This window comes from Brassica rapa, chromosome A10 (assembly GCF_000309985.2).
Source record: "Brassica rapa cultivar Chiifu-401-42 chromosome A10, CAAS_Brap_v3.01, whole genome shotgun sequence".
Classification (NCBI taxonomy): Eukaryota; Viridiplantae; Streptophyta; class Magnoliopsida; order Brassicales; family Brassicaceae; genus Brassica; species Brassica rapa.
Window position 1 is genome coordinate 12,770,534 of NC_024804.2, and position 27,852 is coordinate 12,798,385.

Consider the following 27,852-nt stretch of genomic DNA (forward strand, 5'->3'; position numbering starts at 1 on the left):
GACATTCGGGGTCCCAATCGGGTTTCGGTTTTGTTCAATCGGGTCTTGGTTTTTTGGGTTTATCAAAATCAACCCCATTCATGTTTTATGAAAGTTCAGTTCGGGACCGGTTCGGGTTCTCTCGGTTTCAGGTTGGAGTCAGTAAATCTTCAAAGAACCGGTACAACTCGATGTACTTTCGGGTTTGGATCCCAATCGGTTATTTGGTTTAAAAGTATGTAATTTGTATCTACTTTGTAACCAAAACATAAGTAAAATTGGTTCTTCGGTTTAAAAATATATGATTTATATCTATTTTGTAACCAAAACATAAGTAAAATTGATTCAAAAATAAGAAATGAACATCAAACGCGATCATTTAAAATCAAACGAAAGGTAAACATAGTTATTGATAGAAAGAAAACCAAATAAAAGAAAACATAAAACAAAAACCAAGTTCTCATGAAATAAGAAACATTATTCAATGAAAACAAAACCAAAATCTAAAAACTTCAAACTTCAACCGCCAACTTCAACCACCAATCTTAATGTAATAGATAATTATTTTAGATGTTTAATAATATATTAGTTTATTTTGGATACATATTAGGAATTAAGATCATGTTTGGTACAAGCTATTTTGAGGGATTTTGAATCTTTCGGGTTCTATCGGGTACCCATCTAGATTCGGGTTCGGTTCGGATAATACTCATAACCCAAAATACCATAAAAAAAAGATCCAATCGTTATTTACGTCGGGTTCGGATTGGTTCGGATTCCTTTTTATCAGATCGGATTCGGTTCGGATATTCGGGTTTGGTTTATTTGCTCAGCCCTACGCGCATATATTGGTTTGTACATTTTTATACATCGATATTTTTTTCATAATTAGTGTTATCTATTTTAGATGTATCATAATATAACTAATGATATTCAAAAGACCTGGAACGAATCAGGTAATATGGCTATTTTGCTACAAAAATCTGAATCCGTTTTAGATATATTGGTTATTTAGATATTTTTAAGTTCCTATACATCAGAACTGAATTCATCCAGATCCAGAATGATCCAACTCAAAACCCACACATAAATTTATAATATTTAAACGGGACCTTGTTTCAAAACAAAAATAAAACGATACCCGAAAAGAACAACATGTACATAAATGGATAGATAATGTTCATTTATAACTTATTTTATAAACTAATAAAAAAAATCTATTTTTATGTGTTTGGCTAAAATTAGTGAAATAGAAAATTATAGCATATTTTTATTATTTTGATTTAAGTTATTATTTTATTTACAAAAACATATCTTTGAATTATGTTTTTGGCTACGTAATTTTCCACCGATTTAAACTCAAATATAAATTATTTAATAAAACAAAATAAACCAACGTTTAATCATATGCAAAACCTAGTTATTTAACATTTTTGATTTTATAATTGGCACAAAATATGCACTATTATTATGGTAATATAATTAATGATGTGAATTATTGTTAAAGTATTATAATTAATGAAACTAGATTTTGACCCGCGCTTAAAAAGCGCGGATTTGTTTTTGATATTAAATAAATACTTATATAAAATAATATATAGATTTAAACACATTTATCCGAAACCGCTAATAAAATCGAAAAAAACAAAATCAAAATTGAACTAAATTCCAGAAATAACCGACCAAATCAAATATATTTGAAACCGTTAGTAGCAATGTTTTATTTAAGATATAAGTAACGTTTTCTATCCAGTTTGGACCCGCGGTGGAACCGATAAATTTAGTGGCCGTATATAATATGGATTGGTCTATATTATTCATGTAGCATTCTAAATTTAGTGGCCGTTTTAACATTTTAGTTTAAATGCCTATACATTATTTTGTTTGTATAATACTATAAGTACATATTTTCATTCAAAGTGTGTGAGTTTTTATTTTGGTATAATCTAATATAAAAGAGATTTGAAAAATGATATGAGTATTTAGTTAGTATTGATATTATAAAGTAGATAACTTGTGTTTTCTTTAGTAAAATTTAATAAATATATGGATTGTCAGCTATAATGAAATTGAATTTTTCTTATCCTATATTTATATCTTAGTCACCTTATAATGATACACAAGATTTTGATTATAAGGTGTTGTTACGGTTGGTAACCAATAATAAATTGAATATGTGGGGAAAATATTAATTGGAATGTATAATTTAGGCTCAAGGCTTTAAGTCGACAACAAACTTTTTAAATTTAAAATTTCAGTAACAATTGAAATTGTTGTTATTTGTTTAGTGTCCAAAAATATATAATGATGCAAATATTTAGGAATAAATCAACAAATGACGGTCGCCATATATAGATACTGTAGGTGGTCTAATTAGCATTACCCATTTTATATTTAATGAATTTTTAATTGTTAGACAAAATCATAACGACACAAAAAAAATCCTAAGTAGAATAAGAGCAAATCTAAAACATATCTTGTTTTAATTGTATTGATCAGATGAAACAAATATAGTTAAACCATTTAATTTGTTAAGCATTGACTAAATTATTTTTAGAGAAATATAAGTTAACATATTATTAGTAGAAATTTTAGGTAAAACCAAAATATTATTAGTTAATGAAAGGGTCCAACAACTTTGAATAAGTAGATTTTTTAGTATTCCTTCTCTTTTAATAGTATTAATTGTTAAACAAAGTGAAATATGGAAATATAATTAATAGATAATGCTATTCGTAAATCGAAACAAATTTTTTATTAAAACTACTATTCAAGTTTCCAAACAATCTCATTGTGTATTTCAACTTTAATAATATAGATTATAAATTATTTATATAATTATAAATTTTGACTCTAAAAAGTTTTAAAATTTGGTTCAGCAATAGTAAGTATGTATTAATTTTTTTTAAATTATATATAACAATAATCTAATAAATATTTTTGATATATTAGTGTTTTGGCGTTATTTCTATAATTAATATTTGGGACCGGTTGGAGAAAACAAAATTCCAGCTCCGCCGCTAATTTTTGTTTCCTGCCAACGATTCCGCTTTTGATGCCATTAAGAGAGCTCGAGATGCGGAAATGAAATGAAAGAGGGAACATAAGAGAATCACCAGCTAGGTTGTTTGGGTAGCACGGTCTAAAAGAGCCCCTAGATCCATCCGGTTTTGACATGGGTATAATTAAATAATGATAAGTAGTGTTATTTGTGTAGTCAAGTTACCTCCATGTGCCCCTTCGATGATATATTGATGGTGAGATTGATCAACGGAGGTAAACATTTAGAGCAAGATATTTTTTCTCAGGATTGGAGTCAAGATTAGACCAAAAAGAATGACCATATTAACCTAATTAAACATGATCCAACGATTCAGATACAGAGAGTGAAAAAATTGACAAAACTATATGTTTTCTTTTATTTAGAAGCTGAAATCTCCAGACTATTTGATCTCTACATCAAGCAAAGCCTAGCACACCACCCCTTCATGCTCGTTCTGAAGGTGATGAGATTGAAGATCAACTTGGAATTCATAATGGTTTCAAGAACGACGAAGCTAGCAATAGGTCGAGTTCAGGATCAGTTGTATCGAATTCAGAGAGCTGTGATCAGTCTAACGCATGGGAAATGACATTTCCTTGTAAGAAGAGGACATGTGTGTGTGGGATGGGGGCATCCGAAGGCATCTTCTTCTGTTGAGAAGCTCGCAAAGGATCTCTTTAGCATTCTACAAGAACAACAATCTTCTTGTCTCTCTGGTTGTTCAGATGAAGGCTTGCTTTTTGAGAACGAGTAACCTCTTGGTTGAGATATGACATGGGAGCGTTCTTATGAGAGATGAAGAGTCTGAAGCAAGCTCAGCTCTTGGTTGAGAGCAGCAAGTCCTCATCAGTATGTTCTGTGAATTTGAAGTAAATAGAGGCCGGAGATCTCCTAAAGCAGGATCAACATCAGATAATAATAGACTTGTCACCATTGAAAGACCTTGTGAAAGCTTAAACCAGAACTTCTCAGGTCAATACAAGATTCTTGAATCATGCCAATGCATAGCTTTCAGCAGCGAAAATTTCTCTGTCTCTGATTACTTTTGTGTTTTACATTTTCCAGAGACAAGGGTTGTGATGAAGAGTCCCGAAGAAGTGATAAAGATTAGATCAAAACACACTGGAACCGGAGAGACTGTAGAGAACAGTGTCTCTTCCCATAATAAACCATATGAGCTACGGTGGACCTATGGTGTGTAGCTATGAAGATAATGATATTTGTGATGAGGATGATGTTCTTCTTTTGTACCTTCTAATGGATAATTCCCTCAAGCAGAGCTTCTTCATATGATATGAAAGATGAGAAAAGTTTTTCAGACTCTTTGGTGTTTGTTTCTCAGAAGAAAGACATAAAAAAATACATTTTAAAGATCTCTCTCTCATAACTCTAATGATTGAAGAGAAAAGTTAATTACTCTTTAGGTTTTTCTGAGAAAATGTGGCCAAATGAGATTTTTTTTTCCCCTTCAGACCTTTGAGCTTATGCGGCAAAGGAAAGGAAAAAATCATTAGAAATTGCAATCTGCAGATATTTAAAACGGAAGAATGTTTTTGTTAGCTCTTCTTCAACTGTTTGGAGTATTCTTCCATCTTTTGTTTCAGGACTTGGATCTCCGAAACGATTATGGGGCTATCCGTAGGGGTGTTATTGTTTTCCCGGGCCATACTCATCTCAGAAATTTGTCTATGAATGGCTTCAAGGTGCGCTCATAAGTCAGTTTTGACAGAAGTGACCAAAGGTTGTTCGATATGTTCACTTTTGATCATTGTCACGTAGTTGTAGTTATCTTTACGTTTTGCACCATAACTGTTAGGTTAAAATAAAGAAGAAGGAAACAAAAACTGAAGTAATTAAGCAAGAAACAAAAATCAAAGGCAATGTCTTATTCTTTTTTATACAGAAGGAATTAGGGTCGACAAGTTATTTTTCCAAGAGAACTATTATATAACATCAAATGTCTTCCAAACTATGACAATATTCTGTATATCCCCGAATTTAAAGTTGAAAATTTATATTCCTAAAGATTAAAAGTTCAATACTCCCAACTCCGAAATTAAAGTTTCATAAACCTTAATTAGCTTGGTTGAAAGATGGTTTAATGTTTGGTAATAGATTATCCATAGTGCTAGGTAACAACACAATATATATATATATACATATATATATGTATATCATTATATTTTTAATATGTTTTCATTTTTGGCAAGTTTATTATATTAATTTATAATCATTTATCTAATAAAAGATATAAATCTCATATTACTAATTTAAAATTCATTTTGAATAAATAATACAATATTATATATATAAATTCATTAAGGCGATTTGTAGGTGAATTTTGGGATTAAATCAGAACGAAAAAAAAACACTTTTGATTATGTGGAATCTCTAGACTATAGGATTCACAGTGCAAAACTAAAAACCAAAACAGGAGAAAAATGAAACGACATTAGTGTCTTCTATAGGAAGAATCAATAAACAAAAAACTTGATCTCTACATCAAGAAAAGCCTAGTCTACCAACCAAAATTCATCATCAGAAGGTTTGTCCTTCTTCTTGTCTAGTTCATCTTCGAGAGACGACACCATCAGCTCAATGTTATCGACGCTTTCCTCAAGTTGTTGGAACCGAGCATCATCAGATTCCTTCCTCTCTAAGGACACTTCCTCAATCTTTGTATTCAAACAATTTAGCGTGAATCCCACATTCCTTGACAAGTCCTTGAAACGTTCCTCGAATTGTTGGACTCGAGACTCGTCAGCATTATCAAGCTTCGTATTCACACAGTCCAGCTTGAATCCTAAATCCATCAGCTCAATATTCTTGATGCGTTCCTCGAGTTGTCGGACACGAGACTCATCAGCATCATATGATTTCTTCCTCTCCAAGGCAATTTCCTCAAGCTTCAGCTTCAAACTGTGCAGCTTAGAGGCTGTGTCCATTAGCTCAATGTTCTTGACACGTCCCTCGAGTAGTTTGGCCCGAGACTCATCAGCATCATGTGATATCTTCTTAACCAAGGAAACCTCCTCAAGCTTCGACTTCAAACTGTCCAGTTTCAACCCTAATTCCATCAGCTCAAGATTCTTGACGCCTTCTTCAAGTTTTTGGAAACGACACTCATCAGCAGCATGTGATTTCTTCATCTTGGACTTTGACTTGGAACAGTCCTTCTTGAAGCCTGATACCATTAGTTCAAGATTCTTGATGCGTTCCTCGAGTTGTTGGACCAGAGACTCATCATCAGCACCGTCGTCTGCGTTCTTCGTCTTGAAGGAAACTTCATCAAACATTGACTTCAACCAGTCCAGCTTGAATCCTACTTCCGCAAGATCACTCAACTTGCTGCAAGCGTTGCTTAGAGTATTCTTGTATTCTGTCTCGGCGAATATCTTTTTCACTGAAGCAACCTGCCAATAAAACGTGGTTTTTTTGTTACTCATCCATATAAAATCATATGTTATATTATACAAAAAACATAAAGAAGAAACGTATATCCTTTTTTGACTTACATGAGCAGCAAAACCAGTGATGTCCTCGCCTTCTCCATCAAAAGCTTCAACAACATTAATGTAGACTTCAATGATGAGTTTATCCTTCTCCAAAAACCCTTTGTCCTGAAACTTGGTTAGAGGCAACGTCTTTCGGATACCCCGTGCTGGATTCTCAGCGCAAAACAATTTGCTTTCCTTTCCCAATACTGTAGAACATATACAAAAAGACAAAAAGTTAAGTTCTTCATCAACACATCAAATTCAAAAAAAAAAAAAAAAAGAGTCAAACAAGAAAAGATATAACTTCTTACTTGATGATTTATAGAGTTCTTTGTTGGAATCATTCAACACAAGGAAGTAATATTTAGCACTTCTCTTCCAACCAGTTCGCAAGGATTCAAGATTTGCAACGTAGAGGAACAAACACAACTGATCATTATAATTTCCCTTGGGATGAACTGCAAGATACCTGAAAGAATAATAAACTAATCAATCTCCGAGAACATGAAGACATATAGAGTTTAAGTTTAGATACTGCTATTTTATGTTTTACCATTCGCATCCGCCAGCCACGAAATCCTTAGACGTTATGACAGCTTTCTTGTCCGAGAAGTTATCTATCTCAAACCTGAAACTAGGTCTTTGATCCCACATATTCGACTTAAAAAATCTGGTAGATTTGGTTATTGCTAGCAAAGAAGAATTTTTAAGGAACTTTGTATGATGAATTGATGATACGTTCAGGCGTAAAGTCCTGTATTTATAGAGGACGCAAAGAGAAGAAAGGAAAACTTCCTTTAAACCCTAGCCCAATAGGAATTCTCGAAGCAAAATAATTAATTAAAACAATGTAAAATTTCTAGTGTAAGAAGAAAGGATAACCTATTTATTTATTTTTTTCAAAAATTAAAGTTCATATATACTTAAAATTTTTCAATATCTAATAATAAAATATAACATATAAATTTGACTAATGTATACTAAAATACTTAAGCTTAACATTCAAATTAAAATTTCCATTATACTTTTCATTAAGCTTTCCATTATTTTGACAAAAATATTTTATATTAAAGAAAATATTAATTTTGAAACTTTTTTTTAAAAAAATTTTGAGAAACTTCACACCCATGTAAACTCACAGAAATTTGTGATTCGAAAGGAAAACTTTGGTCTTTACAGGATCTCGCCGTCTTATATTCCAGGGGTGAAGGCATGTCGAAGGGAAGGGATGTTACCTCGACTATCTATGAATTCGGATTTTATACAAGTAAAATTGGATAAAATAATAAATTACCAAAAAATCAATAAATGATATTTTACTATCGATTAGATGATAACATGCGTCCTGTGCGGAGTAAATTTCTTTTAAAATATATTATAATTAAATATTATAAATAATATATATTTTGTTATCAATATTTGTTTTTATATTTGATTAGAGGTCGACATTCTAGTACTATTTGGTTCTTTTCAGATCCTTCGGGACTTGGTTCGGTTTGGATCTTTGCAGATTTGGTTCGGGTATGAGTTCAGATAACCTATTTATTTTTTTTCAAAAATTAAAGTTCATATATACTTTAATTTTTTCAATATCTAATAATAAAATATAACATAAATTTGAATAATGTATACCAAAATACTTAAGCTTAACATTAAAATTGGTTTAATTTAAATATTTGGATAGGAAATCAATAGATATTTTTTAGTATTTTAGATATGTATTTATAATTGATTTATAACTATGTGTATATATTTCCAAGTATTTTGGACAACTTAAAAACGTTTTATATATTTTGTATATTTTTTTAGATATTAAATTTAAAAATAATTAATATATTTAAGTATATAAATTTTTTTTCGGATATATTCGGATACCTAGAATATTTCGGTTTGGATCGGGTTCAGTTCCGTTTCTCTAGATACCAAAATTTTGAACTCATTCGGATATCTAACCAATTTGGTTCTATTCTTTGGATCGGCCTTGGTTCGGTTTTTTGGATTCAGATTTTTTGCTCAACCCTAAATTTTTATTCTAACAAAATTTTAAACGAAAATGATGATGGTTCATGTTGATTTTGGCTATGCAACAATTTTTAAACCAAAACACATTTTACTATATATGTGGCCCATTTAGTTAATCATTAAGAACTGTTCTAGGCTCATTTAAGAAAAACAATGGAGTGAACTTATAAAAACGTTACTATTTCAGATTGTCAATCGACACTTCCAAATATTCTATGTCGGTGTTGTGATGAATAGAAAGGAGGTTAGGGTTAAGAAAACAAATTTGTTGTACAATCCATGTTCTCGCTAGACGATTTCAATAACTTCTAAATAAATCTTAATGATATCGATCTCTTGTAATATTTTTGAATGATATTAATTAATAAAATCTTACACTTGATATAGTAATCAATTGTTCCTCAATTAATATATAAGATATTATAGTAATTGCATAAATCAAAATAATACATCTTATTTATTTACAATATATTTTTGGTAAATAAATCAAAATAATCGATTTTATTTTAATTTTGAGAAACGGGAAACCTCAATCTTTACGGGAGCTCACCGTCTTTAGTTCCCAGGGGCGGAGGCATGTGGAAGGGAAGGGATGTAACCTCAACTATCTAGGAAATCCGATTTTATACAAGTAAAAATTGGATAAATTAATAAATTATTAAAAAGTTAATAAATTATATCTTAATATCAGTTAGTTTAATCTAAATTATAAATAATATAGATAGATTAGGAAAGTTCAAATCTGATTTTTTCTTGGTATTTCAAAATCAACTTGTTTGAAGTTAAAATATACATATTTTATGATTAGCAAAAATTTAGATTGAAGAACAAAAAGATAGGGCTATCTTAGAAATAAAAGCAAAAAAAATGAATTAAACCTTGTTTTTTCGTTAACAAACTAAATCTGTTTTCTGTTTTGTCGTTTTAATGTCCACTTGTAACAAACAAATATGGAGGGAGAAATAATGCTAACGTCCTGAAACAGAGGAACTCCAGACAATATATGCTGTCTAACTTTAGGAAACCCCATTTATCAATGTTTTTGTATGATCTCTCACAAGCTAAAAACGAAGGAAACCCCCAAATATTGATCTTGTTTCAATTGATTTTTTATCGATTGTAATCTGTTGACTAGTGATTGTATGGAAAATGGGTATTGACGTGAAGGAAACATGCGCAATATTATGGAAAGTTATTGGATTCTCGATGAGCACAAGCATCAAATTCATGAGAAACCACCCAATCTTGTCTCTGGTTTCCATGTTCTTACTCGCGTTATACATTCTCCTCCCCTCCTTATTATTCTTCTTGATATACTCGTCGCCGGTTCTTGCATGTGTTGTAGTGTACGCCCGAGAGAAACTGGGATTGAGATTTTCCGGTTCCTCTTCGGGGCCAGAGAGTTGTCAAGGAGAAAAGAAAGGTGGTAGATGTCACTTAAGACAACAAAGAAGTGTCCGAAGAAACGCTCGAATGAAGGTTGAGGAATGGGATTCACAAACAAGCGACGAAGAGAAGGACAAAGTTATCTTGACCTCTCTCTACAACGATCTCCTCGGACGTACACCACAATTCGAGGAGTCTCCAAAAGCAATAGAAACCAACGTAGTAGAAGAAGAGAAAGATAAGGCTTTTGCTGAAGAAGATTCAAGAATGTCTTCTCAAGATTTGGGTTATCTTAACGTTGAAGAAGAGCCAATGGTATGCAACTGTGAGGACAATGAAGAGAAGAAACATGATGATGGTAAAGAAGAGATCATGAGCAATGTGAACGAACATGGGATCTCAGAGGTTGAGAGAAACAAGAGACTAGAGAGTCTAATCGCTAGAAGAAGGACAAGACGACTCTTTAAACTAGCTTTAGATCAACATAATAAGCTTCAAGCTGAAGAGACAACCAGCCCTACACAGAACAACAACCTTCATATTACGGTTCCGAGGAACAATAACAACAACAGTTTTGAAAAGCGTCGAAGCTATCAATCAGGTTTGCAAGTTCCAGGGTCAGCGCCTTCTGTGATGCTACAAGCGAGAAGCCCTTTCGATATTCCTTATGATCCTCAAGAGGAAAGACCTAATCTAACTGGAGATAGCTTTGATCAAGAGTTTTCATTTTTTAACCCTAATGATATGTTCCTTTGTCGTCATGAGAGTTTCTGCCGTTTTGCTCATTTTTCTCCAGAACATGCTCAGTGTATGAACAGCCCAGTTCCTGCTTCAGACATTTCCACTACTAGGAAACTTTTAGGTAATGTGTTCTTGTTTTTCTTGTTTTATTAATCTATTTTTTTTATATATATACTTAATGATTTTTTATTTCGTTTTTTGTTTGTTTGCAGATTTGGACAATGAGTATATGGATCATAATGAACAAAACATCTCATGCTACGTCAAACAAGTCACAACAAAGGATGATGATAAAAGCGTTGAGAGCGGGAAAAATGGAGACGTGGAAGTTAATCATGAGACAGATACAAGTGAAGAAGATGATGATACTTCAAGTTGTTCAGAAGAAAGTGAGGCAGAACTCAACCGTTTCAACAAAGCAGAGCTCAGAGAAGCTATAAGCCACTCGATGGATAAGTTTCCTGGGTTTCTTGTGAATCAAGCAAGAAACGACATCCCAAGCCCATTACCTAGAGGCTTATTAGCGCCAAGACTCGATGATAACAACATGTTTTATGCTCGCAGAGGCGCAAGTTCTCACAACCGAACATTCTCCATTGCCTCAGATATGCAAGTTGAGGTTTCAGAGCTTGGTTCACCTCCTACGACGGTTGATTGGCTTGATGACTGGTCTAACGGTGGAGAATCATACACGTATGATACTGATATTGATAGAGAAATCATCCGCGGTGAAGAATCACGTAAGAGGATCTCTCAACAATGTGAATCAAGAAGTGGAACTGGAACAAAAGAGGATGATAATGGGCTAGTGACTAAACCATATCAGAAATGTTTGTCAGATGAACACCTTAGGACCGCTGATGAGATGTCTTTGATAGATAGAAGAAGCCAAACCAGAGAGAATTTTGAGATGAGACCTTCTCGTTCAAGTGATGTGCCCAAGTCTAGAAGCTATGGAAAATTAGATGGTTTGTTGTTCCATACGAGTGTTTCCTTGTCTTCTATAACAGAAGAACCTGAAACAATCTTGGACTCGGTCGACGTGGGAAACAAGGTATCTCTAACTTCTGGGGATTCATCCATGAAGAACTTGACTGATGAGGAAGTTGTTGGTGTTAGTGGACCTCCAAAGATTATGGATTTAAGTAGCATTGGTCACCAACAGAAGGATAAGATCTTGAATAGCATTCAAGGAGAACATGATACAGATATTCATATGAAGGAGCATGAGAACGAAAAACCAAAGGAATGTGAGGCAGCTCAGAGCATCTTGGATGCTTCTTTGGACGCTACCTATGTAGAATCTTTTGGAAGAGAGATAAAAGATGAAGAAGAGCCAGACTTGGATAAATCTACAAAGGAGGTAACACAACAAAGAGAAGATAAGACACTTCAAGGTGACTTGATGGGATTTTGGACAAAAAAAAAAGGTGACTTGATGGGTTCTCCGAAATTACAAGAAAGTGAAGTCATGGAAGAGAATGGTCAGGAGTTAGTGAAAAATTCTGATGAGAATGTAAAGCCAATGGAGCAAGAGGAAACTCATGACGTCTTGGACGCATCTTTAATCCATCCTTGCACACAATTGTCTGAAGAATATGGTAATGCAAAAAATGATAGTGATGTGATACTTATACAAGTTCAGGATGGTAATAACTCAACATTGGATGACTCAACTGATCAGCAATTCTCTAAAGAAGGAGAAAGTTCAGGGTTATTGAAAGAATCGACCCAAGAAAGCAACAATATAGTTAACATTGAGGAAGAATCAATAGGTTTAGAAGACGCTCCTAATTCACAACCATGGACTCAACAGGTTTAATCATCTTTGACATATATATATTAACTTCCTCCTCAATTTCGGTTCTTGATTCAAAGTTTTGTAATTGTTTATTTTTCTATTCAATAGCAAGGTACATATTCTTCCCAAAAACCGGAGCATGACGAGATTATCTCTCAAGATATTGCTAAAGATATGGAGTATGAAAACACAAAACCAATGGAATATGAGGCAGATCAGAGCGTCTTGAATTCTTCTTTAGACACTCCATGTGTAGACTCATTTGAAAGAGAAATGAAAGAAGAAGAAGAACCAAACTTAGATAATTTCACAATGGATGTAACAGAACAAATAGAAGGTAAGGCACTTCAAGGTGACCTGACGAGTTCTCATTTTCTTACAAATTTACAAGAAAGTGAGGTCGTGGAAGAGAATGATCCGAAATTAGTCAAAAAATCTGATAAGAGTGCAAAGCTAGTGAAACAAGAGAAAACTCATGACGTTTTAGAAGCATCTTCAATCCCTCCTTATACACAATTGATTGAAGGCCACGAAAATGCAAAAAATGATTGTGATGTGACACTTCTGAAAGTTCAAGACGGTAATCACTCAACATTGGATGAGTCAACTGATCAGAAGTTCTCTAAGGAAGGAGAAAATTCAGGGTTATTGAAAGATCTTCATGCTGAACCGACCCAAGAATACAATAATATAGTGAATGTTAAGGAAGAATTAATAGATTTAGAAGACGCTCATGATTCACAAGGTTCACAACCATGGACACAACAGGTTTTACTCTCTACTCTAATCATTTTTGACATGTCTTAACTTCTTTTCCGGTCGTTGGTTCTTGTTTCAAAGTTTTGTAACTGTTTTATTTATTCATTGAATAGAACGGTACAGATTCTTCCGAAATAATATCACCAAGAACATCGGAGATCACCCAAAGACCAGAGCATGACGTCTCTCATGATACTGCTAAAGATAAAGTTGCTACAGAAGCTAAAGACTCAACTGATACTCAGAAGAATGTTGAAGAGAATCTGAAACATGAGCAAGTTATAGAAGAAGATGTGGAAAAGGAATTGCTTACTTTACAAGCATTGCACCATAACACTGGTTTAACGGCTAGGGAAGACGATGAAGAATCCAAGAAAGTGGTTGAAGCAGTGCACAATTCAGAGACCAAAACATCAAAGACGGAAACAGATCCTTAGGCTAGTGTTTTAAATCATAAATGGGGATTTTATACATAAATTATTGAAGGATAAATCATAGATAATCAGAAATTGTTTCATATTCATTTTGTAAACATATGTTTATTATTTTATGGAAGATTAACTTGTTGATGATACACACATATCAAATAAGTAACGAGTGAGACAAATTGTTTTCATTATTTTATGGATTTTTCAATTATATTCTGGAAATATAACTTTTTGGGGTAATATTTAGAGATAACTAATTTTTTTTGGTCAAAACAAAAACTGCTATCAGTGTAGCAAATCCTTTGGTTGTATATGGTATACATGGAAAATAAAGAAATATTTGGTGTATCAATTTGCCTAACATGCAAGTGCTAAAGCTGAAAATTATCATCAAACCTCTACTTATATTCTATACATAATACACACAAACATGAATTTTCCTGTTATTATACACAACTTTTCTTTGTCGTTTGAATGCGTCAAATCGGTAAGAAGATCTAGCATTTATCAAGACCGTATCATGTGGATCTTGAATCCCAAAACACACGGAAGTACTATCATACATCCATCATTCAATCGAACGCTCAGGTCAATCACGAAAGAATCTAACGCCTATACGCAGAGACATGTGAAGGATATATCACGCACGACGCACCCTTGCCAAGGAAGGAGTATATGGAGTATCATTATATACGTCTGAATACTGAATATACAGACGTATTTTCCTTAATGTATATATTTGTACCTATTATGAAATGCAAAAAAAGAAAAATATCAAGTCGCCTAACTAATGAGGAAAGTATTAAATTAACTGTGCTTTCATTATTATGAAATGTATATTTTCCATTTTAGCAAACTAAATATTCCATATATCATTTTCTTTCCTAAACTCTCATCTTCAATTAATGGTAATTATATCTCATGATCTTTTTTCCTTCCTTAAAGACAGACTAAATCAAGCTCAAGATATAAAACCTAGCATATATAACCATTATTCCGACAGAAACTCCATAAAAATTGTTTTCGCAAAGAAACTCGTTGAAAGATTGCTTCGATATCCAAGTAAGAATTCGATCTTTTGTGTATACATATGTTCATAACAAAATACTCTGCTCTTGCTTTGCGTTTTGCTGGTTGAGTTAGGAATGAATTTCAAATTTCTTTTGCACAATTGGATTGATTTAGATTTAATGGGGTTAACATGTCTTAGAGACAACTAAGATCTATATAATCTGAGTTTTACTATACCTAAACAGCTATAAACATGAACGACTGTTCCAAAAGAATATCAATTAGTCTACATAGATGTATCTATGTTTTTTGGTTACGGAAAAGGTTCATATGTTTATATGTTTTTGTGTAATAGCAATAAGAAATGAGGGTACAAAAGATGGCGCATGAGAAAGTCGTGGACTTACAAAGGATAACGAACGATAAGACAAGGATGACCACTTACAAGAAAAGGAGAGCCTGTCTTTACAAGAAGGCAGGAGAGTTCTCAACTCTCTGCGGCGTCCAGACATGTCTCATCGTATACGGGCCCACCAAAGCGACCGATGAGGTGATTTCCAAACCTGAGATATGGCCGGAGGACGAGACCAAAGCCAGAGACATCATACGCAGGTACAGAGACACAGCCTCCAACAGCTGCAGGAAAGAGGCCCACGTCGAGACGTTCGTTAACGATAAAGGTAAGGCAAAAGAGACGGAGAATACTAATAATAATAATAATAATAATAAGAGAGGGATGAATAACAAGAATAAGTATTGTTGTTGGGAGGAGAGGCTAGAGAAGTGTTCACAAGAGCAGCTACGTGGGATTTTTGATGACGTGGGAAACAAGTTGCATGAAGCTATAATGAGACAGAATCGTAGGGCTCAGCATCAAGCCATGGAGCCACAAACCCCGCAGAATTTGATGGATCCATATTACATGTCACAATACTTTGCTGGTTACCAGCAGCAACAGTGCTTGATGTTCCCATATCATAATATGAGTTTCCCGTTGTTCTCGCCTCATGATGATCAGATTCCAATGGAGCCGATTCTAGTGGAGAATTTTGCCGACTCATCAGGGGTAAATCAAGGCTTCATGATGTCGAAGGGAAACGAGAGTACTCAGTTTATGCAGAGGCAAGCACCTTATTATATTGAACCGGTTGTACAGAGGTCTGCATCTTTTAATGTTAACCCGTTCACGGGTTATCAAGTCCCTTATAATGTTCCTCGGTTGCCGGCTAATCAAGCTGAAGTATGGGATTTTATGGCGAAGAAGCCGATTTGAGTTGTTTCTCAGGGTTTTATGATTAGTTTAATTGTTTCAGTTGGTTTTGTTTATGTATGCTGGCTTGGATTTTTCAAGTATGCTTCTGATATATCATCATTTTTTGGAATTCTATAAAAGTTTGGTTTTAGGTTTTATGTATATTTATTGAAAATAAAAACTTGATACTTCTTTTTACATAAAATAAGTGAAATGTCTTTGTAAATACTAAATATCAAACACTGTTATAACTTCAAGTGATTGTTGAAACAGATGGCTTGATTGAGACAAACAACGAATAATGACATATTGTAATGCATAAGTTATTCAAACATTAAACGACAAGCTTTGGATATTGGAGATGACCAAGTTTGTGACTTTTTGAACCTTTTGGCTGCAACTTGTATAACAGAAATAATTTTATTTTTTTGTGTGTTTTCCATCAACAACTAACACTTGCGCACACTATCTAATTTTATTTGTGATTATGCATATGCAGCTAAGTAATGTTAATAAAATTAGCTAAACCTCATTTGAATCTTTAGTTGTAAGCCATTAATATATTAATGGCTTAACGTTGTAGCTGAGTAGCAAAACATTTACCAAACTAACTAAAAAATTAGGTATTGACACGAAACATTTATTAACTATTTTAAATTGGAATCAATCAACACAATGAACGTTTATTATACAATTTTCAAATACGATTGTTCCGTCCATATGAAAAATTAAGAATTTAACTTACATCCAATTAGAGTATCACAACTTGCTATAGCTGAAACATTGTGCTCTGCGCATCGTAGCAAGAATCAGCGGTCGTGTTAAACGGCCCTAGCATAGCCTGGCCGTACGAGTTAACGCCACTAAGAGCGTTACCTATCGTTATGTTGAAAGCGTCTGCATGATTTCCAGTATTGTCCATTTGGCTCCAAGGAAACCCGCCTAGTCGTGAATGCTGTTCTCGTCCAACCAAGGAGTTCTTGTTCGTCTCCAAAGAAGCTTCGTCCTCGAGATTTACGGTGGTTATATCGTGAATGCTTGCTCGTCTCTTGTCTTTGCCGCCAGAGTGTTGCCTTATAAAGTACTTTTGGGCGTGACTAGCGACTTGCGTTGGCGTTCTTGTTATAACAAAGTTCCTAGATATGTTCCTCCAATCCCCTTTTCCGTATTTCTTCAAACCCATTAGAAATAACCTGTGTTTGTCACAAAGAAAACATGGATCACATATATTTTCATAAACATATACATTACAATTTACAAAAAAAATATATCAAAATGTAACTAATTAATAAATAAACCAAACTACAACTTTGCATGCGTCTTTTTAAGTCCATTACAAATATCGAATTAAAGATATTTTCATAAAGTTGTATATATTATACACAATGATATCCAGTTTTTTTTTTTTTTTTTTTTTTTTTTTTTCACCAAAAAAAAAAAACTCGAAATTTATGTTCAACTATCGTATGAGTTTTGCATATGACTAGTAACCCATATTATTAAGGTTTAATTTCAATTCCCGGTAAACCGTAAAAGAACAGAGGCTTACTTGTGTTCTTCCTCCGTCCAAGGAACACCTTTCTTCCGCTCCAACTCCGGCGATCTAACGGCCGGAGACCGTTTATTACCAACCGGATGACCCGGTTTGAAACCGTTACATCCACCTCCACCACCACCAGCGGTCCAATCCAGAGTGAAAGGCGGCGAGGTGATGTAACCGGGAACAGGGATTAAACCGGCCTCGATGTTGCTGACGTCAGCTTCCAGCTCGTTATACTGTCTGATGACATCACTCACGGTCTTCCCTGGGATAACCGCAGCTACCTTCTGCCACCGATCAGGGGTGTTATCGTCGTAAACCGCCAGAGCATTCTCGAACGCCTTATTCTCCGCCGCCGTCCACGTGGCAGACTCACGGGCAGTTGCCACGTTGCTCTTGGTCTCCTCCATGAGCCAGCTCCCACCGGAGACATGTGAAGTTGTCGGTCTCAGAATCTCCATGTCCGAAAAAATTAAAACCTAGCTCTGTTTTTTTTGTCTTTAAGATTTATAAAAACAAAACATACCGACAGAGTTCAATGGGAGAAAGAGAATCAGAGTTCTTGGGTTTGAAGAGATAGGTGAATCAAAGGAAGAACAATGTCAAATGACTTTTACCACAAAAAAAAACAATGTCAAATGATACTTCGTTTTTATTTTGATTATAGAAATCATCAGAATATCTTTGAAGCGTTGCTTAGACCCACTTCAAGGAATCTAGAAAAGTTTCAAACTTTTGGAAAAGAGTTGAGAGAATCCATGGTAAAATCTAGGCAAGATCTGGGTATAGCTCTGAGATTCTGCAGAAGAAATCTATTGGTTTTCCAGATTTGGTGGAAACTAAAGCATGAGTAAGTTTATAAGTATCAGAGAGACTCAGAGTTGAGATTTAAAGATCTGGGTGTGGATAAAATTTCTCGGGAAAATAAACATATGGCTACAAAAATTGAAAATAATAATAATACTACTGAAGAAGCAGCTACCTTGGAGCTTACCCAATTGGGAAAAACTATAGTGTGCAAGAAGAAGCAAATGAACCCTTAAATAGAAAGAAAAGTAAACGAGAAACCAGTTTCTTTCTCTCTCGAGTAAAAAGGAAAAGAGAGAAGAAGAAATATGCAGAGAGGGAGGAGATGATTTGGGCTTATAGTTCTCTTGAGAAATTATAATTTTGGGTGATGGTGTCTATTCTTACATTACAGAAATTAAAAGATTGGATTTTCTCTTTTTCCTACTTTTTTGTCACGTTGCAGAGTTACATTCATGCATACTACTTAGTAGTAAAAAAAAAACTTCCCGTCTAAAGAAATAAACCAAGGTAAATGAGAATAATGAATAATTTTTTATTTTATTTAATTATATTTTTCATGCTATGTTCAACTCCAAATAAACAGTAGAAATTTGACTCTCAATCAAGAAAAGACAGAAAAATGGGAGTAAAGTAGAGTAATAATCTTCCTTTTCATGATTGGTAGAAAAAAAGTAACTGAGAATAAATTATCTCATGTGTGTTTTTTTTATGTAAATGCGTAGTCTTAGTGCAAATACTGCCGTGTAAAGTTTGATTAACCTGGTCAGATATTTTATCTGTTTCTGACTGAATAAGGCTATGGAGTTTTTATACAAATTAAAAATGAGTAAGTTTATTTTAATTTCACTGTTTTCTCTCACTAAAACATAGTATCTAATAACTAGTCAATAGTAAATTTTTATATTTTCAGTTTATATCTTTTAAAGTAGTATCATTTATTAATTTAACTAGTAAAATAAATAAAAAGCTAGAAAACCAATCTTCTGGAAAAGGAAAAGAAAACTCAAAACATAATGTCTGAGGAATAGTGAGAGTGCAAATTTGCAAATGTGAGAAATAACTCCGGGACTGATATGATTACAACATAATAATGATCGTGAACACACTGATATATTATGAAATACAGAAATAATTGTCTCGGAAACCCAAGAAAATGATTTTATTAATTTAATTTTAAAATAATAAACGAAGTTGACATTTTCTGGGAGAACACGATGCCTCGCAGAGTAATAACAAAATTTTCAACATCCTAATTATAATATTATAAAAACATATACGTTACCTAACTGATACTGCTATAATTTTATTTTCACTGATTACTTACAGTTGATATACTTTTATTGTATTTTCACAATTTGGGATTTTGTGTGTCAGATCAGAAAAAAGGAGCCGCCAAATGAACGGTCGAGATCAGCGTTAACTTACATGGCCAAGTTGTACGAAGGGGTCCACGTAAGATGCGCGTTTTGCATTATCATTGGTCGGTCTCCTACTTTAATTGTTTTTCTTTTAAGATCTCGAGGAATCTGTCTTCTCTATTATGATTTGTTGACGTGGCAGATTTACCTACGTCCGATCAATCCCCTATAATTTAATGGCGAATATGCACGTGAGATCTTCGATGGGCTCTCTTTCTCAATCGGTTTGGTAACGTACACAGTGACGTTTTGTATAGTCGAAATTTTACTAATCTGATCTATGTTTCAAAACATAGCTTTTGGAATAAAATAACGAAATGAGCGTTTAAAATAAGAAAATCAGATCATAAACCAAACAATTATAGTATTATTAACCATAGCTTAGATATTTCAATTCATCACATATAAAATTTTATAAGTCTGTCTTCTGTTATTTGGTTGGTTTATAGCATTGATACAAGATAGTTTACATGGTTAATCACTAAAAGAAACAAAAGTTCATTTCACGATAGTAAAGGAAGATTAAGAGTCTCATCACAGAAGACGTTTACAAAAACACATCAATCACGGTATGTTTATCATCGTGGAGCTCAAGATAATCAACCAGTCACCTTTCCGGAAAATTGAAATGTACGATTAATTGAACCCCAAAATGTTCTTCATTATAGTAATCATAAACCCATAAATGATTTAAGAAGATCTAAGATCTAATCAAATGACTGTTTTATTTGACAACGTTCTCTTCTGCACAGTGCTTAATGAGACTTGCAGTTTTTATTTAAATATTGCATAGTGTCCCAATAGTTGACCGTAGCATGAGTTGTCCTTTATTCAAAATACATAATGAATCATTAAAAAAAAATGAATATTTTTAAAATGTACAATTTATTTTTGTATGAAGAATCTTGGAACGTGTCAATGAAATCCATTACCTATCGAGTTTACTACAACATAGCATTCCTAATTTCACGGATCGCATAGATATGTCCTAATTACAGTGTATTAATTGATTATATTTTAGTCAAAATCATATATTTTATGCCGGTAAGCTTTCTTACGTACCATACCGTACTTAGAGAATGTATTATATATTTCACCTTAATCAAGTTCAAGATGTTTATAATCACCTTGATTATAAACTATTAGAGAAACAAAACTTGTCCCCCTATAATGGTATACATCTCGTCTGATGGTTACGGCTAATATATGGAGTATTCAGTTGTATAATTAAATATATGCTTTGGAAATATAATTATTCAGTTGACAAAATATTACAGACCTAGCACCTTTAAATCATCTATATCATGTCATATTGAAAAGGAGTTTAAAAGTGATCATATCACTATAAATTAAATCGTCATTTCTAAAATCTTTCGCGCATGTTTTATATATGAAAAATTGCTAAATCATAGTAAAAAAAAATTGCTAAATCAATTCTATGTATGAATCATGCAAGGTTACCAAAAAGTGATATCATTTCAGAATATATATATATATATATATATACAAGTTTTTTTTTGACTAATATATATACAAGTTTATTAGGGCCTATTGATGGTTTTATATAGGGAGGATGCTTACATCTTTAGCGTATTCAAATATAATAATATCTTTTATATAATGCCTCTTTGGACTTTCGAGGAGCTATATGCAGAGGGAAGGTCTAAATGTTGAAGACACATGGCAAATAATTGAATAGTAGTTTTTGCCATTTCTGGTGCAACTAATATTCTCTAAACAATGCGTGTCTTCCCATTTATAGAAGTCTTTCAAGTTAAATACTCTTTATTCATTTGAATACTTTAGGATTGTTATTAGTTGAATATTATTTCAAACAAGGAATAAGTCAGAAATCTGTTTAAGCATAAATTAAAATCAAACTAAGTTTTTGGTGCACCAAGGGACAAACGTCCTGCGAAATGGATGAAGCAGCCAAAATCATTTGGAATCAATTCCCTGACAATTTGTTTTATTTCCTCTTGTTAAACTATTATGATAATGATTATCAAAAAAAAAAAAACTATTATGATAATTTGATGGAAATTGTGATTCCAGTATAACTGGAAAATACATATATGCATACTTGTAAATGCTATTTTATTCATATGAATAAACAATTGTGTAAGGATCCAATTAAATGATTACATACATGAAATCACCGTTCAACATCTTATATTTTTCCTAGTACGCCCTCTTGTGTTACGCTTCCACAATTTGCTACATCAACTTCCTGTACCATTTCAGTACTTTGGGTTACTAATTGTTGGCGAGTTAAAAATAATTTGAATTATCACTTCAAGAAATACGGATTTCAGCTACCAAAATTTTATTTCTTAAAATAGCAACGAAATACCGACTATATATTATGTAAAAAAATCAAATATTGTCGTCTATCTTCGCCAAACAGCAACGAAAATGATTCATGTCCATTTTGTCTCTAGCTACGTAATGAATTACCAATCCATTTAATTAAAATGAGACCACTCTTTGTATTTTGTTGGGTTTGTATTGTTAGTGTTGTCGACATATTATAACTCGAGTTCAATTGAGTATAGATACGTGTGTGTGTTGTCATACATGTATCTTTCTTTAAAACAACTTTAAGGAACGTACCGACGACCGACCGAACCTTTGGGTTTTGCTTAAGAATATCCGTGACATCTGGCATTTAGAAATCCTTATACAAAAAAAAAAATCCTTATACGATTCCGTTGAGCACCGTATGGGTTTACTTTTTCTTTTCTTTTCTTTTCTTGCTAAGTAACTCTACTTGCCAAGTTGCAACGAATTTTTTTTTTAAGGTTGCAACGAAAACAGTCAAAGATGAAAGGAAAAGAAGCCTAGCTAGCATGCATAAGATAAAAAAACTATAAAATTTTAGATTTTCCTTTTTTACAATAAAAAACAACAGTAATCATGCACCAACCCCAACCTTTATTTCCCAAAAAAAAAGAATGAATTTGTTATATATAATATAATGTCGAAGTAAAAAATCAACAAAAAAAATTTCCCCTAGCATTTGGGAAGATCGGCGGGTGGAGGAAGCAGTGACTGGTCAGGACCGTGACCGTTGTCCACGACGAATGCCATCTTTAGTCCCCAAGTTGTATGGATTTCCAAGTGACAATGCATGAACCACACCCCTAATATAAAAAAAGAAACAGAAAATAACAACCCAATTAATTAGGCACAAAACTATAGCAAGTTGAACCGACGATTGCATAAATAATGCGTTACAACATTATAAATAATTAATTAATAATATTTGATCGAAAAAGACTAACTGTTTGACAAGGTAATGCGTAACAAGACCAACAACTATGTACCAAAAGAAACCAATATTATAAATTAGCTATACTAGAAGTCTATACCCTTTTTTATAGAACTTTCTCAGTAATTCTATTTACATAAAAACTGTTTCCAGGCATCAAGGTTATTATACACCCCGGCCTAATCCTGGGTTCACGGCATTACATTCCTACCTATTCCATTTCGATCACTAAATCGATCAAGTACTTACCTGAGAGTGAGAGAGGTCATATTAGTATTCTTTGTATATTCTCATAGTGACCAGAAAAAAGAATTCACTGCGCCAAAATCACTAACTAATACTAATCTAGTAGAATAGAAAATCCTAATATAATAGAAAAGAACTATTTTTAATTATCAAGTACCTGGGTTGTCAGCGATGAATCTGATGGCTGTCCAACCACCAGCTGGAACACCAACGGTGTTTCTCTCAACCGGATCCACCAAGTTAAACCTCTTTGGATCCTTTTCCGGGTTAAAATTCCCTAAACCTCTACCAACCTCAAAGAAGTTAAACCCGTGAAGATGAAACGGATGGTTCTCCGACAAGATCATCGCCGTATTTTGTAGAATGATTTGCACCGTCGCGTTGTAAGGAAGCCGGTACAGCTTTGTACCTGTCATCGTCGCCGCATTAACGCTTTGATCAACTGGTGCCGTATAGTTAAATGGATTAGACGGTTTGGCCGGAAAGTCGTCGGTAAATACGTGTGAAATATTGAAGTAATGAGCTTGTAGAAGAGCGGTTTCAGGCATGGTGAACGTTACGTTGTTTATTCCAGCCACTAACCGAAAACCGTTGTTGCAGCTCGGGCAAGGATTCGCGCCTAGACCCACCGTGAAGAACAAAGAGTGATCAACTGTAGTTGGAACTTTAGCCGGATATTCACGGGAGTTCAAGCTCCTGAGCGACTTTATGAATTTACTCGCAACCAACGTTGCGTTTGGCTGCGGAAGTGAAGCGAGGACTGTTTTCTTGGAGGAGGAAACGGTGTGGCCGATGTAGTGGAGAGTGGCTGTGGCGGTGACGTTGTCGAAGGAGATGGGAGCGTCCATAAACGTTGTGGCGGCGACCATGTATTTGGAACCAGTGTTTGCGTTTGCTGTTAAGAGAACGTTAGTAGTCTGTCCCGGAGCGATGAGGACGGTGTCGGTTTTATAGGGTTTGGTATAAACAGCATCAACTTCTACGACGGTTAACTTGTGACCAGCGATTTTAAAGAAGAGCTCTTCGTTTAGTGCGGCGTTGATGATCCGTAACATGTATGTCTTTCCTGGTCTCACCGGCAAACCATAACCACCTACAAGTAAAAATTAAAGAAAAATATTATAGTACCATATAGCTACAGTACTAAGAAAAATTGAAATGGCTAATTACTTTAGGTAATTAAACTGCTTAGTAATTTACTTTGGGAAGGACAATTAGAGATGGGGCCGGAGTGACCATTGATGGTATGTGCATCAGAGGCGTTAGGAGCTGTTCCATTTTTTGTAGCCTCGTTGATAAGTTGCTCCACGTCCGATTTCCACCATTCAGCTATATATATTATAAAAATAGTTATATTTGTGGTGAAGAACATTAATCAATCTATCGTTTAACGAAAATTATGTTTTGGTTTGGGTAGCTCACCAAGAACAATGGTTTTCTCTTTGTAGGGCTTGGGGAAAGGGTATGGGACACCAAGCTTAGGCAAGATGACAATGGCCCCATGCACCGTGGCCCGAAGCCACAATATGTGAGCATGCCACCATAAGGTTCCTCGTTGGCCCGTCAATGTGAAATTATAAAGATAATTTTGCCGCGGTTGGATAGGACATTGTGTAATGTAAGCCGGTCCATCTGCCCAACCTGTCCTCAATTGCCTTACACCATGCCTATACATGCATGGATATCACCTTGATTATTTTTATTATACAGTTATTGTAAGCTAGCTGTTGGGTCTAATTGATACATCGGTAACGTTATGGGTTTGAATTGAATAAAGATACGTAAATTCAAGGGTCGTGTCTCACTAATATCTTTTTTTGGTCAACTTCTCACTAATATCTAAAAAGGTTTTGAGGTTTGCTCACCAATGGATGGAGACGTTGTATTTGACATGATTCACTACTTTGATCAAAACGGTGTCGTCTTCTCGTGCAACAATTGTGGGACCTGGAAATTGGCCGTTAACCGTGACAATAGGCTTCGACGAGCACAGCTTTGTGGTGTTCGTCATCACCACCTAGGCGTGCACACATTTAAATACATCGGTCAGTAGTGTACAGTACATAGTGCATGATATGGCGTATAACGTATTCATGCAAAATAACCACATATGCACATACTATAATTGTAGGTATATAGTTAAGAAATGAAAATAAGAAAATTATATGGGTCCTTAAACAATCCAATTGCGTACGTAGAGGCCTGGCGTTTTTCACGAGTATTGTATCATTTTGTGCATGCATGGGTGCGTTAAACAATATATGCATGACAGAGAGACTTACATTAAATTTGTAATGTCGGATTATGGAGTGAACGGTGGTTGGCGAGAGAAGAAAGATAACAAAAAGCGTTAGGATGCATACGCAAAATCGTCTTGGAATCTCCATAATCACTGATAAAGTCTTTTTGTCTTGATGTTGTTATGGATTGAATAATGTATGTGTGTCTATATATATGTCAATATGTGTGTATGAGCTATGAAGGAAAGTTTTAGCTGTGGTATGAAGAAAACTGTTGTAATGTCGTTTTTACTTGTTAGGTTGAAGAAATAGAAGAGCCGTGAAATGTAAGCTCTTTAAATGGAATGCACTGGAAGAAGACCTAATAAGAAGAGGAAAGGTCATTGGTTAGATTCGAGAGAGATTAAATATAATGGAAATAAAATGAATGTAAAATTGAAGATTAAGATATGAGATGTTTACAAGTCAAAAGGGCTTAGGTGATCTGGTGGCCCAACCATATTTTAGGTCTAAGTACCTCATCATCTAACTAATCTCACCCACACTTGTTTTTCTTTCCATTTTGCGTCTGATTAATCAACTTTATATAAGTTATGCTGAACTAGCTACTGTAATTAATCAAGTTTTTTTCTGCGTAATTAAACAAGTGTTTTTAAATAGCAACTATGGATCTCTTTCTTAGGATCGCTTAGTGTTAGTTTTTTCAATGGATAATTTACGAATGCCAATCAACCATGTTTTTGACTTGATATAAAATCATATTTCTTCACAATAAGGTCCATGACGAGCTAATTAATATAATCGAACAGACTTTTAGACTAAATCAAGCAACACCATATCTTGATTTAATTTCTTTGTAGTAAAACATGCTACTAAAACATAGTAACAAATTTAACAATTTACAATTATAAATTAATAGACTATTACTTAGAAGATAGTGGTTTTGATTGTTTTAAAGTCTTTATGTTCCGAACGGTAGGAATCAATTTAGATCTAAATTATAAAATTTATATAATATTGTGTGTTTTAAGTTTATATATTTATATATTTTATCTAAAGTTTATATAAGATAATATCTATATATATGGCCGGATATCGAAAGTATATCAAATATGTGGTCATTGACATTTGACCTGGAAGTTCAATAATTCGTTAGAAAGGTGAGCTAAAAGCTACTTTTAAGTTGTTATATAACAGCTCATCTAATCCAACTATATAATTCTCTCCGAAGAAAGTACAGTGATTATCCGCAAACTTAATCTAATATTTTCTGTTTCAAAATAATATACTCCTAAAAGATTTATATTTTAGGATTTTCATACTTATTAATAAAATATATCAACTTTTAGTTACGAATACATTATTTTCCGTAATCAACTCTTTCCCACAAGTTTTTACCAATAAAATTTTAATAAATACAATTACGTTTTTTAAAGTTTACAATTTACATTTAATTTATGCATTGAAAATATGAAAAATGTATCTTTTTGAAACAATTTTTCTTCTTCTAAAACATAGATCTTATAGGAACGGAGGGAATATGTTTTAAAATTTTCAAACATATTAATAAAACATATTAAATTCTAGTTATAAATGCATAATGTTTTGTGATTATCTATTTTCCATAATTTGAAATCAATAAAAGTTTAATAAACAGAAATTCCCTAGGTAACATTTTGTTAAGAAAGTTTTTGTCACAAAAATAGCTCTCAATGAAGAAAATGACCAAAATAAACTTTATTAAATGATAAAAATGTATTTTTACCCTAGATTTAACCAATCTAGACTTAGGGTTTAAAGTTAAGGGGTGAGATTTTAGGGATAGAGTTTCAAATTTTAAAAAATAAAAATATAAAAATAAAAAAATTCAAAATAAAAATAGGCTATTTTAGTTATTTTTAAGGGCTATTTTTGTGACGAAAATTTTAAAATAGCTATTTGAAAGAATTGTCATTTAATAAATATAATCAATATTTTAAAAATCTATAGTTAACTATTATTATTTCATAAAAATGAATTGAAAATAGTATCTTTTTGAAATACTTTTTTTTTTAAACATAGTGTGATTGATGTAAGGGAGGGAGTAAACAATAGCCTAGAACATCATAGAAACGACATCCTATTGGCAATACTACTAAACAAACCCGCAAGGCCGCAACGTCCAATAATTTCGTAAACGTTTGTCAGTCAATGATAGTAAATAATAGTATGGCCCGAAACAAAGTTGACTGGGCCTATATATCTAGAACGACAGCGTTTGCTGAGCTTTCTGTGTAGTCTGGCTAAGCTCACTGATCATACTACAGACGCTTGGTCGTACTCGTAGCTAGCTCGGAGAAGATGGCGCAGAATCAGTTTCATGTAAGCTCATTTTGACTCTTCTTGTTATTTTTGTGTGTGTGACATGA

General features: G+C 33.5%; 5 protein-coding genes across 9 annotated transcripts; 2 read left to right on the forward strand and 3 right to left on the reverse strand.

Moving 5' to 3' along the window:
- Positions 1–5,227: 5,227 nt before the first annotated feature.
- Positions 5,228–6,505, reverse strand: LOC103846151 (MATH domain and coiled-coil domain-containing protein At2g42475). The gene has a single exon (XM_033282652.1). The coding sequence runs from the start codon at positions 6,466–6,468 to the stop codon at positions 5,536–5,538; it is 933 nt and encodes a 310-aa protein (XP_033138543.1). The 5' UTR covers positions 6,469–6,505; the 3' UTR covers positions 5,228–5,535.
- Positions 6,506–9,629: 3,124 nt separating this feature from the next.
- On the forward strand, positions 9,630–13,726 carry LOC103846152 (dentin sialophosphoprotein). Of its 2 annotated transcripts, XM_033282641.1 has the most exons (5): positions 9,630–10,789; positions 10,881–12,065; positions 12,099–12,484; positions 12,578–13,237; positions 13,342–13,726. In XM_033282641.1, exons 1-5 carry the CDS (start codon positions 9,691–9,693, stop codon positions 13,663–13,665), a joined length of 3,654 nt encoding a protein of 1,217 aa, XP_033138532.1. In that variant the 5' UTR covers positions 9,630–9,690; the 3' UTR covers positions 13,666–13,726. The 2 variants fall into 2 exon arrangements, with proteins under 2 accessions (XP_033138532.1, XP_018510884.1); XM_018655368.2 differs by having other exon boundaries at positions 10,881–12,484.
- Positions 13,727–15,028: 1,302 nt separating this feature from the next.
- LOC103845313 (agamous-like MADS-box protein AGL82) lies at positions 15,029–16,295 on the forward strand. Its single transcript, XM_033282653.1, has one exon. The coding sequence runs from the start codon at positions 15,032–15,034 to the stop codon at positions 15,938–15,940; it is 909 nt and encodes a 302-aa protein (XP_033138544.1). The 5' UTR covers positions 15,029–15,031; the 3' UTR covers positions 15,941–16,295.
- A 245-nt stretch (positions 16,296–16,540) lies between these two features.
- On the reverse strand, positions 16,541–20,382 carry LOC103845314 (transcription factor DIVARICATA). Of its 3 annotated transcripts, none has more exons than XM_033282655.1 (3): positions 18,454–20,382; positions 17,469–17,957; positions 16,541–17,112 (listed from the first exon to the last, which is right to left on the reverse strand). In XM_033282655.1, exons 2-3 carry the CDS (start codon positions 17,918–17,920, stop codon positions 16,689–16,691), a joined length of 876 nt encoding a protein of 291 aa, XP_033138546.1. In that variant the 5' UTR covers positions 17,921–17,957; positions 18,454–20,382; the 3' UTR covers positions 16,541–16,688. The 3 variants fall into 3 exon arrangements, with proteins under 3 accessions (XP_033138546.1, XP_033138545.1, XP_009120398.1); XM_033282654.1 differs by having other exon boundaries at positions 18,442–20,382; XM_009122150.3 differs by having other exon boundaries at positions 17,469–20,380.
- A 1,322-nt stretch (positions 20,383–21,704) lies between these two features.
- LOC103845315 (laccase-16) lies at positions 21,705–27,852 on the reverse strand. Of its 2 annotated transcripts, none has more exons than XM_009122151.3 (6): positions 25,487–27,852; positions 25,070–25,221; positions 24,627–24,871; positions 24,405–24,533; positions 23,362–24,297; positions 21,705–22,830 (listed from the first exon to the last, which is right to left on the reverse strand). In XM_009122151.3, the coding sequence occupies exons 1-6, from the start codon at positions 25,589–25,591 to the stop codon at positions 22,700–22,702; spliced, it is 1,698 nt and encodes a 565-aa protein (XP_009120399.1). In that variant the 5' UTR covers positions 25,592–27,852; the 3' UTR covers positions 21,705–22,699. The 2 variants fall into 2 exon arrangements, with proteins under 2 accessions (XP_009120399.1, XP_033138533.1); XM_033282642.1 differs by having other exon boundaries at positions 21,705–23,072; positions 23,342–24,297.

What these genes read in the sequence shown, in the direction of transcription:
- LOC103845314 (XM_033282655.1), bottom strand. Translation starts at nt 17,920, where the DNA reads ATGGAGATTCTGAGACCGACAACTTCACATGTCTCCGGTGGGAGCTGG. An exon ending in TGGACGGAGGAAGAACACAA is followed by an intron (nt 17,113 to 17,468) that starts GTAAGCCTCTGT and finishes TGACAAACACAG; the next exon opens with GTTATTTCTAATGGGTTTGA.
- LOC103845315 (XM_009122151.3), bottom strand. Translation starts at nt 25,591, where the DNA reads ATGGAGATTCCAAGACGATTTTGCGTATGCATCCTAACGCTTTTTGTT. An exon ending in AGAGAAAACCATTGTTCTTG is followed by an intron (nt 24,534 to 24,626) that starts GTGAGCTACCCA and finishes TAATATATATAG; the next exon opens with CTGAATGGTGGAAATCGGAC. An exon ending in CTCTAATTGTCCTTCCCAAA is followed by an intron (nt 24,298 to 24,404) that starts GTAAATTACTAA and finishes TTTTACTTGTAG; the next exon opens with GTGGTTATGGTTTGCCGGTG.
- LOC103846152 (XM_018655368.2), top strand. Translation starts at nt 9,691, where the DNA reads ATGGGTATTGACGTGAAGGAAACATGCGCAATATTATGGAAAGTTATT. An exon ending in CACTACTAGGAAACTTTTAG is followed by an intron (nt 10,790 to 10,880) that starts GTAATGTGTTCT and finishes GTTTGTTTGCAG; the next exon opens with ATTTGGACAATGAGTATATG. An exon ending in CACAACCATGGACTCAACAG is followed by an intron (nt 12,485 to 12,577) that starts GTTTAATCATCT and finishes TCTATTCAATAG; the next exon opens with CAAGGTACATATTCTTCCCA.
- LOC103845313 (XM_033282653.1), top strand. Translation starts at nt 15,032, where the DNA reads ATGAGGGTACAAAAGATGGCGCATGAGAAAGTCGTGGACTTACAAAGG.
- LOC103846151 (XM_033282652.1), bottom strand. Translation starts at nt 6,468, where the DNA reads ATGAGTAACAAAAAAACCACGTTTTATTGGCAGGTTGCTTCAGTGAAA.